Below are 13,130 nucleotides of genomic sequence, written 5' to 3'. Positions count from 1 at the left end.
GAGATGTAGTTTTAAGATTAGCACTAGAGATGAAAGATTAAAGGGCTCCCTAGCATTTGTAACTGAGTAATTTCGTCACCACTGCTGGTCTGTCGTACATGTGTTGGGGCATGAATTCACTGCAGAATCTTGCTGGTCTACGTCACGGCCAGATTCACTTGACTTTCGTACAATCTACTGCTTTTCCTCTAATATACTTAATTTCAGGGGTGGCATTGTCATCTGATCCAGTTATACCATTCAAATATTTAGAATTAATCTTGCCCTTTTTAGTATTCCTCCTCTCTCTCCCTTCCCCCAACCTGGTTAATTCCTGATCAGTTTTGCTACAGAACTGTCCATGCTCATTTGTCAGCTTTCCCCTGTGAATTTAATTCTGTTTAAGTATGTGTTTCAGTGGTACTGCCCAAAAGCCATTCACTTAAATGTAGATCTTTAAAGTCTGTTATTAAAGACTCCATTTTGCTAACCTCTCTGGGTATACCATAACCTTGGGAGCAGTTGAGGTTGAGACATAATATTTCATCCTCTGCTAGCAAATGTGAGTTTTTCAGTACTGTTCATCCGGAATTTCCAGGCTTGTAGACAGAGACAGGGTGTGGTACTGTCCACATGCATTACTGCTTCACGAGGTGTGTTCTGTTGTTTACAGTTTGTAAAGGCTTACCTGGGAGCTTCAGCTCCATGTCCAGGTCAGTAGAAGCCAGACATCTGTAACTTTGATTTCATGTGGAATCCATTCCCAGGCTTCGCAGGACTTAAGTTGGCATGGATACACAGACCATGGATTTTACCTAACCTCTGTAACTTACTGGTCTCACTAACCATGTCGCTAAACCTCTGACAGTCTTATTTTAAAAGATTTTATTTATCTGAGAGGGCGAGAGGGTACAAGCAGGGGAAGGGGCAGAGGGAGAGGGAGAAGCAGGCTCCTCGTGGCAGTCTTATTTTAATCAGACCCCTGCCATTTATTAAGTTTAAAAGTATTCTCTCAAATCCAGTCAGTTTTTGCTTCCCCTGCCTCATATTTAAATTGGCCTCTTTAAACCGATACTTTGTTTATTCCTTTGTGGCTCCCTTAATCTAGATTCTCACTTTCCCAAAGCCTTTTCCCTCAGGAGTGGTAGTTTCATTAGGCTAATTTAAGTCCCTGTGTCAATAGTGGAATCCCATGGACCTTGATGGTTGGTCAGTTATCTTCTGATACACAGGGTGACCACTGTGACCTGGCAAAGTACCAAGATTGACCTTGAGAGAATGACAGAATCAAGGGGCTAGGTTTCCCCCCCACTCCCTATCCTAGGCCATCCGTTCTTCACAGGATCAATTAGCCTGCTCTCTCTCCTACCAAGATTATATGTTACCTTGTTCTGAGAACCCAAGTTCTGCTTTTTCCTGAGTTGGATACTTTAAATTAGTAGATGGCAGACTTCATGGCTTCATATTTTGGAGAACTCCCAATTATTCACTGAAAAAGTGCCCAGACTTCATCTGGTTGATTTGCATATCCCCAGATCTCTAGGTGTCTGTCAGTCTCATTCTGTCTGGTTGTTCTTCCACCTTGGATGTTGCCCTTAAATGTCTCTTGGGGAGGGGGGCGCGGGGAGGGGCAATCTGATCACTTTACAATGCTTGTTATTCGAACTTTAGGCATGGGCCCTCATAAATTTCCTAATATATTCTTCTAAAATTAGCTTTGTGTTTTTATACTAAAAAAGCCTTGAATGAATGATTTTTTAATTCTCTGTGAGGCCACAGTGGGCTAGATTGTTTTTCCTGAACTTTTTTTTTTTTTTAAAGATTTTCTTTATTTATTTGAGAGAGAGAGACACAGTCAGAGAGGGAACACAAGCAAGGGGAGTGGGAGAGGGAGAAGCAGGCTTCCCGCGGAGCAGGGAGCCCGATGCGGGGCTCGATCCCAGGACCCTGAGATCATGACCTGAGCCTAAGGCAGATGCTCAACGACTGAGCCACCCAGGCGCCCCTTTCCTGAACTTTTTAAACTTGCCCACACGTACTAATAATAAACCGCTATCATCAGGGGTTAACTGAGTGAATGAGCCCAGGTCCTTGCAATCTGAAAGAGCCTCCTAAACATGTAACTTAATGAAGAATGAAAGACCTCTTTTTAAACCTCTGACTTCCAAAGTTATTTATCTGCATATAAGGATTAGTGGTGAAAAGACAACAAACACCTGAAAAATCTAGATTAGTAATGTATAATAATTGTAATTTTTTTAGTATTTTATTTAAAAGTATAATTATGAAAAGATACGAAAGGTAAAAGGCACCAAAAATAACTTTGGCTAAGGATATTTCTATTTTTGAGTCTGAATTCAAAGTAAATTAGCTATTTTGTTTTCTCTCCCCCCTCCCTTTTTTTAACTAGGGTTACACATCATTTTGGAATGACTGTATATCATCTGGATTACGTGGCTGTATGTTAATTGAATTAGCACTGAGAGGAAGGTTACAACTAGAGGCTTGTGGAATGAGACGTAAAAGTCTGTTAACAAGAAAGGTAAGAGGAGTGCTGAATAACATATCCTTTTTAAAGAGTTTGTGCTGACTAAAAATGGAAGTTTCTATTAATAGATTTAAAGAATTAAAGAGGAAGTTGATTTTAAAGTTAAGACTTTATTGGAAATCATGTTTTCATGTCTTTTTTGCATTCTTTGTTTCTTGGTTCTTGGTACATAATGACTAATGTAATTAATTCATTGTTAGACTCACTGGCCCCTGCATCTTGCATATTCAGAAAGACTCCAAACTTCATTTGCTGCTTCTGAAAGCCATACTTTGGAAAGACTTGACATAACTTTGTTTTAAAATTCAGAGGTGTTACTGTGCAAGTTAACTATCTATAGGCTGTTGGACTTTTTTAGCAGAATATGAATACTTTTTAGATCTCTACCTTCTCTACTGTAAAAGTCTGTGTAAATAGTTATTTTTTAGAATTTTTAACTCCAGCCTCCATCTCAGATATTCAAGACTGTTTCTCTTCTAGTCTAGTCTTGTGTTTCTTGGGGCCATGGTGTTTCAAAACTGTTTTTTCCTTAGAAGAACCATGAGAGACGATGGACTCTGAAAAACAAACGGAGGGTTCTAGAAGGGAGGGGGGTGGGAGGATGGGTTAGCCTGGTGATGGGTATTGAGGAGGGCACGTTCTGCATGGAGTACTGGGTGTTATGCACAAACAATGAATCATGGAACACTATATCTAAAACTAATGATGTAATGTGTGGGGATTAACATAACAATAAAAAATTAAAACCTGTTTTTTCCTTTAATACAGCATCTTAATGAAATCTACAAAGTTTTAGGTCAGAACTGAACATTTTTTGCTTGATATGCCATAATCCTATAGGAAAGAAAGCCACATTAATGGCTTTCTTGAAAGTTCTATGCAGAATAAACATTGTATAGCAGAATGTACTCCTCATGTGATTTTTTTTTTTTTTAAAGATTTTATTTATTTGAAAGAGAGAGCGAGCACAAGCAGGGGGAGCGGCGGGCAGAGGCAGAGCGAGAAGCAGGCTCCCCACTGAGCAGGGATCCCGACGTGGGGCTCGATCCCAGGACCCTGGGATATTATGACCTGAGCCGAAGGCAGATGCTTAACCAACTGAGCCACCCAAGCACCCCTCATTTTTTTTTCTTAGAGTTTTAATAATTTTCTTTCTAAAAAATGTTTTCTCTGTGCCTTTTTTTTCTTATATGCTCCCTCAGAAAAAAACTAGCATTTTTAATTTTCAAATGTTCAAATACATTAAGTAACTCCATTAGAATCTGCCTTGTGCTTCAGTCTGGACTGGTTATGGTTTGGTTTTATTGGGACTTCCTGTCTCATTTTACTGCTTTCAACCTCCTGTTTCTAGATCTAATATTTTTTTCCATCCTTGTGGCAGGAAAATGTTTTGATATTTTGCATGCCTGAAAATTTCTTTACTGTACCTCATTTTCATTTGATAGTTGGGAATAGAATGTTAGATTTAAATTATTTTCCCACAGAATTTTGAAGTCATTTCCCCATTGCCCTCTAGTATACAAAGTTGCTATTAAAGTCTGGTGCCCTTTTGATTTTCATTCTTTGTGTGATACCTGTTTTCCTGTCTGGAAGCATTTCAGATCTTCTGTTTATTCCTGATATTGTACGATATACCTTGATGTGGGTCTTTTAAAAAATCATTATTCTGTGCTTGCTTTGGCAGCACATATATTAAAATTCATTATGCATGGGTTCTTTTTTTTTTTTAAAGATTTGATTTATTTATCTGACAGAGAGAGACACAGCGAGAGAGAGAACACAAGCAGGGGGAGTGGGAGAGGGAGAAGCAGGCTTCCCGCGGAGCAGGGAGCCCGATGCGGGGCTCGATCCCAGGACCCTGGGATCATGACCTGAGCCGAAGGCAGACGCTTAACGACTGAGCCACCCAGGCGCCCCTATGCATGGGTTCTTTCAATCTAGAAATGTTTAGTTTTGGTTTTATCAGTTTTCTTCTATTTCTTATATCTTTGCTCTATTTTCTAGAACTTTAAGTTTGATGTGGACCTTTTGACTAGTCTTTTTTCTTTCTGTTTCTTAGTTTCTTAGCTTTATTAAGATATAATTGGCATTGACTTGGCCTCCCTTACCTTTTTTAACATGTTATTTTTTTTTTTTTTTAAGATTTTATTTATTTGACCGGAGAGACACAGCGAGAGAGGGAACACAAGCAGGGGGCATGGGAGAGGGAGAAGCAGGCTTTCCACAGAGCAGGGAGCCTGATGTGGGGCTTGATCCCAGGACTCTGGGATTATGACCTGAGCCGAAGGCAGACACGTAACGACTGAGCCACCCAGGTGCCCCTAAGATTTTATTTTTAAGTAACCTCTACACCCAACTTGTGGCTTGAACTTATAACCCCAAGATCAAGAGTCACATGCTCTGTCAACTGAGCCAACCAGGCCCCCCTGGTTATCTCTTGATAAATCACTTTGAAATGCTATTTACTTTCTATTAGAAAAGATGAGGAAAAAAAAAGTTGAACATTTGGCTCTCTTAATACCACTTACCTCCACCCCCAAAGTTCCTGATAGAGTTACATCATAATTTTTGCAAAACCATAACAATTGTTTTATATTATTACAATTATGTTAGCCCTGCAGAGTTTGGTTATATCCTATGATATTTTCCTTCCTTCTTCTTTTTTTTTTTTTTTTTAAAGATTTTATTTATTTATTTGACAGAGAGCATGCCCAAGGCAGTATAAGCTCATTTAGAAATATGGACGTAAATGCCAAAGAAATAACTATAGAGAGCTATAGCAAGTTGAATAGTGGTCCCCAAGAGGTGTTCAGGTCCTAACCCCTGGAACCTAATCCCGAGTAAATCTTTGTAGATGAGATTACATTAAATTAGGTATGGAGATGATGGGGCACCTCGATGGCTCATTCGGTTAGGCGTCCGACTCTTGATTTTGGCTCAGGTCATGATCTCAGGGTCAGGCTCCACGCTCGGTGGGGAGTCTGCTTCTCTCCCTCTGCCTCCTCCCCCCCTCTCCCCAAAGCACACGCTCTTCCTCTCTTTCTCTCAAATAAATTCATTATGCATGGGTTCTTTCAATCTAGAAATGTTTAGTTTTGTTTTTATCAAGTTTTCTTCTATTTCTTATATCTTTGCTCTATTTTCTAGAACTTTAAGTTTGATGTGGACCTCTTGACTAGTCTTTTTTCTTTGTTTTTTAGTTTCTTAGCTTTATTGAGAAATAATTGGCATTGGCTTGGCCTCCCTTACCTTTTTTTAACCCTCTTTTGAGTTTTTTTTAAATGTGGTTCTAATGTTTTTGATTTCCAGGAGCCTTTTCTTGTGTTTTGTTTTTGTTTTATCACGATCTCTTGTTTCATGGATATAATATCTTCTTTTAAATCACTGAGAATATTATGGCTCTTTGGAAAATTTCTTTTTTATGTTTCTTCAAGTTTTTACTTTCTGTCTTTTGGTTTCTTTGATGTTGAAGGTTTTCTTTTAGTATCTTGTCATTCTTGGTTAACTGTTCATATTTAAGAATGAGGCTCCCCTCTAAGGTGCAATATACTGAATAGAAATTAAAGGTGTGGGCAGAGCATATTTATTAGTGGGCCACAGATTGCTGAATTTTGTTAAGGGGTTTAGAACTACCCTGAGGCATTGAAGAGTTTTAAGCAGAAACTAAAATAACATGGTAAGACTTGCCTTTTAAAAAGATCAGTGAGGAGAATGGATTGAAACTAGTTTGGGAAAACTAGTTAGGAAATTTAATCCAAGTGAAAGATAACTAGATTGAGTGGAGTAATTGCAGAGGTGATGGAGAAGAGTAGTCCCAGCTGGGAGAGATTGAGGGGACAGAATTTCATGAGAAAAAAGATCCACCCGTACCCAGGTTATTGTGACCTGATATAAGTCGCGTCTCAGAGGGTGGGCATGAGGTGGGTGTTGAGGCCAGATTGCAGTGAATTTAAGGAATAGTGGGAGGTCAGAAGTGGTGGCATGACCACATTGTATAAACAAACAACTTTTTTCTGCCATGGTTCTCCTTTTTTCGTACTCTCTCTCTGACCTCTTACAAAAAGCATGGTCCAGAGTAGTACTGTCTAGTAGAACTTTCTGTGATGATGAAAATGTTCTGTATCTGCCAACACCATAGCCACTGGCCACATGGGTCTGTGAGCCAGACACTTGAAATGTGGCTAGTGAGATTCAGGCATGTTGTAAATAAAAACACACTGGATTTTTGAAAACTTACCTTGAAAAAAGAAGAATGTAAAATATCTCAATTTAAAAATATTTATTACAGGGCGCCTGGGTGGCTCAGTCGTTAAGCGTCTGCCTTCGGCTCAGGTCATGATCCCAGGGTCCTGGGATCGAGTCCCACATCGGGCTCCCTGTTCGGCGGGACGCCTGCTTCTCCCTCTCCCACTCCCCCTGCTTGCGTTCCTGCTCTCGCTATCTCTCTCTCTGTCAAATAAATAAATAAAATCTTTAAAAAAAAATAAAATAAAAAAAATAAAAAATAAAAATATTTATTACATGTTAATATTTTGACTATAGTGGGCTAAGTAAAATATATTAAAATTTCACCTGTTTCTTTTCCTTTTTTAATATAACTACAAAAATTTAAAAGCTTTATGGCTTGCATTTGTCATTCTAATTATATTTCTGTTGGGTCACGCTGTCTCACAAATAGCCTTTTAGAAGATTGAGCAGAAAGGTAAAGGACACGTGTTGAAGACAAGTTTAAGGGAGAACTGCATTTAGAAAATAATGTTTTAAAATTGTATGACATTTTAATAGCTAACATAAAGTAATATAACAGATTAACATTTGGTGTTAGGAATTTCAACTAGAAATTTGTTGCTTAGCCAAGAACTCAGTGAAGGCTGCAGAAATCTAATACTTGGCTAAAGCAGTATATAGCATTTTCTTTTTCTTTTCTTTTTTTAAAAGATTTTATTTATTTATTTGACAGAGAGCACAAGCTGGGAAAACAGCAGGCAGAGGGAGAGGGAGAAGCAGGCTCCCTGGTGAGCAAGGAGCCTCATAATGGGGCTCCATCCCAGGACCTTGGGATCATGATCTGACCTGAAGGCAGACGCTTAATTGATCTGAGCCACCCAGGCGCCCCTATAGCATTTTTTTCCCTCATTCCCTGGCTTTGTATTTTTCCACTTTTAGATGGATTCTGTATCTTAGCTTTAAAAAGTTTTGTAGTGTTTAAAAATTTTGTTACCAAACCTATTGGTATTTTCAAGGTTTCTGCTAGTTGCCACAATTTTGAAAAAAACTTTCTCACCCCTAAATTATATTTCATATTTAAATCTTTATCTTTTGTTGTGGTATAAGCTCTGAGGAGCCAAGTCTTACTGAACTTTTAATTCTAATGGGTTAGCCAGTTGTTTCAATAACATCTATTGAAAAATTCATTTCTCCACTGCTCTAAAATGCCACCTTTATCATACTGAATTGAATATGTAATTGTATATAATTGAGTTTGTTTCCGTAACTTAGAAATGTTTAAAAAATGAATTTCTTGATTAAATAGCCCAAGGTTTAGCAATGAAAAGAATTAACAGTGAGTAAAAACTGTTCTAGCCTTTTGCTTTACTAATTCTTGCACAGTAACTTTATTTGCATTCGTGATTGTGGCTAATCTGGTTAGGTTTAAATGTTGGGTATCTTTTTTTTTTTTTTCAATGTTGGATTTCTTAATAGAGAATTAATTTAAAATTTGAACCTTGACACTGCATGAACACACTAGGGACTTTAAGTATAATGAACTATTTGTATAATTGTTTTAAGGTTTTCATCTAAAGAGATGGTCAGAAGAAAGAATTAGTGGATTATTTGATTCTTACTGCTTACATTTTAGGTGATCTGTAAGTCAGATGCTCCAACAGGGGATGTTCTTCTTGATGAAGCTCTAAAGCATGTTAAGGAGACTCAACCTCCAGAAACGGTCCAGAACTGGATTGAATTACTTAGTGGTAAGCTTTTGTGTATAAACTAAAAGCTGAATTCTGTCTAAAAGATTTTTGTAAAAGCTTAAAATTCTTTTGAGAGAAACTTACACAAAATGGCCAAAAGCTTGTGTTATATAGGCAGACTTGAAAGTTACTAGTCACTGAATGGGGAAAATAGTGGTTTTAAAAATTTCACCCCCTCTTAATAAGACTGAGCAGATAGATGTTCAATGAAACATAATATTCTTCCTTAGAGTTTCCACCTTCTTTATCAAAATTACCTCATGCTACCTTACCACAGGGTAGACTAAGTTAAGCTGTGATAACAGACAACCCCCAAACCTCCGTGGCTTTAAACAACAGATGACTTTTCACTCATGTTATAAGTAGTCACAGGCCACTTCATTCTCACTTTGGCAGCCAGGCAGGCAGATAGAGCTGCCACCATCTGGAGCACTGTCTGTCACTGTCATAAAGGGAAGATGAGCATAGCCAATCATTCAGGCTTGGAAGTTTCTGTTCAGAAAGGACATGTGGTTCCGGTTTCATTGGTCAGAGCAAGTCACGTGGCCTCCCCTAACTTCAAGGAGACAGGAAAGTGCAGCGGTAGGAAGGAGAACCTGAAATACTTGGTTGACAGCACTGGTGACTATTGCATTTACATTAAAGTTATTTGCGTATTTGTCTAATCTAGATAGAGAGCTTTGAGTATAGGACCTAAGTGTAGAGTATAGGCCGAAAGTTCTCTTGCTCTTCCTCTTTACTGTTACATAAAACATTGCTTCTGTGTACATGTATTATTTCAGTTCATGTTCAAACATACTGCTCTTTAACTTTTAAAAGCATTTGGGTGTTGTTAGATTGGTAATTAACATGTAATTTTTTTCTCACTTGTAGTTTTTTTTAACTTACAGTTTCTAAAAATAACCCTATTATTCTCTCAGTAAAAGATTTTGAGTTTTGCATCTTTGTTTATGTAAAAATTGAATACGCATATTCCATTGTTAGCTAATAGGCAACAGTGGCACTTTACAGTTAGGGCAGTGTTCATTCTGTTTGTTACTGATAGAAAACAGACTTACTCACAAGGTAGTTTTGATGAATTTTGCAGTTTGTCTCTATTGACCATCCTCTTGTAAATCTTCTAATAAAGGTTCTTTTTACTTCCATAAGGAGAAACTTTAACTCAACCCTCTTTCCCCCTTGGTGCTATGTCCAGTTATAATTTCTTTTGCAGGAATCTTTTAAAATTACTTTGCCCATTTGATCAGAGTTTGTTTGGTTAAAGCTAGATTGCTTAGCACCTACTAATACTGTATGTCACATGGCCCAGCATGTTGTCAACCCTCTTTGAGTTAGCCTTCCACTTAATGCCTGTTGGTGGTACATGGCCATTTAACAGAATCTCAGTGAGGGCTTTAACGTTAACTCCATATGTTAAATATTAGCAAATATTTTTTCAGATAAAAGTAGAAGTGCTAAAAATTTCTCACTGTCCCCTGATGGATCATTTTGTACTTTTTCTGGAGATCACCTAAGCAGTCTTTGGGTCATGCTCATGTTGGCCCATTACCACTTCTGGTCGGGCAAATTGGAATTTGTAGTTATGTTCTCAACCGGCTAAAAGCAGGGTTTTTCTAAGTTGTAGTTAATTTTTTTGGCAGGTATAGGTCAGAGTGGTGGTCTTTTATGGAATGTGGTTGGGTCTTGCGTTAACGTTATTGATACCCATTTTGGTAGCACTCAGCACTGTGGAGATGTTCTCAGGGCCCTCTGTCGGTCGGCGATCTCTGTACAAGCGTACGTCGGATGTGCTAATAGCACGTTGGGATTTGGTTTACTAATCTGTCTTAGACAACCAGATTTCCTTTGACGGTTTATGTATCTGTCACGCAAGTATGGCATGCAGGAAGGTTGACTCTCAGCGTATAAGGTGGCTGTAACTGGTCCGGTACTTGATATAAATGCTAATTGAACCAAGTTGGGTTGGTTCTCTGTTTGAAGAGCAGAAAGATGGCTCAAGTCTATAAGATTTTCTCAGAAGTATTTAAATGCACTTAAGAGTTTGTGAAACAAAATCTTTGTCAAAAGTTATCTCATGCTCCCCTATACTGGGTAGGCTATGTTAAGCTGTGGAAACAGGCAACCCCAAAGCCTCAGAAGCCTTAGGACTTCTCACTCATGCTGTGAGTCCGTCACAGGCCACTTTGTTCTCAGTAAATGATTCTGAGTGTCCATTTGGATTGGCAATTTGGGTGAACTGCGAGGCTAATTGCTTAGAACAGTTTTTTTAAAAAAAGCAATATCCTGTGAAGTTTGGGATGGCCATCAGTGCTCGAGTATCACTGTAGCACCTTAGTCATGTGTTCTGACACACATTAGGAATGACCTGTCATTTTAGCCTAAAAGTGGGGAATTCAGAGTGAGAGAAGGAGAAAAAAAGCACATTTCTTTTAAATTAAGAAAGCATCTACTTCCCGCCTAATGAAAGTACTGATAGCTTGGTTGATTTTTCTTAAAAAAGCATTTTTTTTTTTTTTTGGGTAAAACGTAACACTTACCACTTTGACTTTTTAAATGTTCACTTTTGCAGCCAGCTTGTTAAATTTTAAATTCTTAAAATGTTGCTCCCAGGTAATGATTAATACCAGATACCGGTTACAGCAGCTTTACTGACATAGGTGCTGTAAGACTTGAAGTCCTTCCTCTACTGAAAGCATCCATCTTAAAGTCCACTTGGGGAACAGTTGTGTATTTCTTTTTTTTCTTTTAAGATTTTATTTATTTGTCAGAGAGAGACACAGCGAGAGAGGGAACACAAGCAGCGGCAGGCAGAGGGAGAAGCAGACTCCCCATCGAGCAGGGAGCCCGATGCGGGACTCGATGCCAGGACCCTGGGATCATGACCTGAGCCGAAGGCAGATGCTTAACGACTGAGCCACCCAGGTGTCCCAACAGTTGTGTATTTCTAATAATTTGATAACAGATTAGGGTTTAACAATATGGTTCTCTGAAAGTACAGTAGCTCAGAGAAAAGAGAAATCCTTGGGAGCTTTAGTCGTTGGAAGAGGAAGCAGAACTTGGATTAGACGTTTGAAGGGTAAGAATGAGAGGAGATGGAAGGAAGTGCTCTTGTTCAGAGGGGCTAGAGAGAGTGGTAAAATTGGTGGGCCTGTCTGTCCTCATGCAGCTAAGTCTGGGATTGCTACTCACTTGTCAGGACTGTGGTCCTGTGCTGTACTGTTGGCGGATATGTGCAGAGGAGGCGAGAGTCTCTGCAGAAGAGAGCATGTTGGTCTGGTGGTTACCTGTGGGGCGGAGAAGATGCATGGGGGTGCGTGAGGTCTGACAGAGGGTTCTTTTTTACTTGAGGTGGCGGTGCCCAGGGGTTCATATTACTGTTATTTACACCGCACATTTGTACATGTTAAAACTACCAGTATATTTTAAGCATTTATATATCTCATTAATTTAAAAAATAATAAATATACATATATTTGAGGCAAAGACTACTTACTGTTTTTTTTTTCTTACCATACTTACTGTTTTTAATTTTTGACTTTCTGAAATCTTGACATGTAGTTGATCAGTTTGGTCACAAGGAGTCATTAGACTGCGAAATTTATGAACAAAGCTGCTTTTGGTTTTGTAACACATGTCAAGGAATATCGAAGTTTTTTTGCAGCAAAATCATTAAGGTACCTCTCAGTATGTCATTTTCACTGAAATAATTGTTGGGCAGTGGACGTAAATAACCTTTTCTTCTGTGTATGTACTTCTCACCATTTCCTTTACAAAAAAGTGAACTACAGATACATTCTATACATTTTTTTTTTTTTTTTTAAAGATTTTATTTATTTGACAGAGAGAGAGTGAGAGAGGGAACACAAGCAGGGGGAGTGGGAGAGGGAGAAGCAGGCTTCCCGCTGAGCAGGGAGCCCGATGCGGGGCTTGATCCCAGGACCCTGGGATCATGACCTGAGGTGAAGGCAGACGCTTAATGACTGAGCCACCCAGTTTTAATTTGCTTGTACAACTTATAAAATCTTTTCACACTGTGAATAATTTAGGAGCTGATGAATAACAATATGGATCACAGTAACATCTTTTAATCTTAGAGTTTTAAACACTTAAGTAATCATGCATTTATTACAAAGTATTTAAAAGGTATGATATTCTGCTTAAATTGAAGCAGCTAAATCTTTAGTAGCTGTGATAGTTTAAACATTTATTGTATATTCACTCATCCAGCTACCCCCCCATCCCAATTCATACTGGTGTCTTAAGTGTGCTAATTTCAGGGGTGACTTTATTCTTTTGATTTAGCTTAATTATTTTTTTTTTTATTATTTTTATTTTTATTATTATTTTTTAAAGATTTTATTTATTTGACAGAGAGATAGAGAGAACAAGTAGGCAGAGAGGCAGGCAGAGGGAGAGGGAGAAGCAGGCTCCCCGCTGAGCAGGGAGCCCAATGTGGGGCTCGATCCCAGGACCCTGGGATCATGACCTGAGCCGAAGGCAGCCACTTAACCGACTGAGCCACCCAGGCACCCCTATTTTTTTAAAACAAAAGGCAGAAATGTTAGGATGCCAAGATACTTTCACCACTCAGTTATTTCATTGTACCTTTTTTTTAGGGTGCCAAGAAT

General features: G+C 38.6%; 1 protein-coding gene across 1 annotated transcript in view; it reads left to right on the top strand.

Moving 5' to 3' along the window:
- GOLPH3 (golgi phosphoprotein 3) overlaps nucleotides 1–13,130 on the top strand; it is a 63,090-nt gene that overhangs the window by 43,284 nt on the left and 6,676 nt on the right. The window contains exons 2-3 of the mRNA XM_036105935.2: nucleotides 2,390–2,521; nucleotides 8,388–8,502. Of these exons, the coding sequence (XP_035961828.1) occupies nucleotides 2,390–2,521; nucleotides 8,388–8,502 (247 nt within the window). The remainder of the gene's footprint in view (nucleotides 1–2,389; nucleotides 2,522–8,387; nucleotides 8,503–13,130) is intronic.

This window comes from Halichoerus grypus, chromosome 2 (genome assembly GCF_964656455.1).
Source record: "Halichoerus grypus chromosome 2, mHalGry1.hap1.1, whole genome shotgun sequence".
NCBI classification, from domain to species: domain Eukaryota; kingdom Metazoa; phylum Chordata; class Mammalia; order Carnivora; family Phocidae; genus Halichoerus; species Halichoerus grypus.
This window is presented reverse-complemented; position numbering and strand designations above follow the sequence as displayed.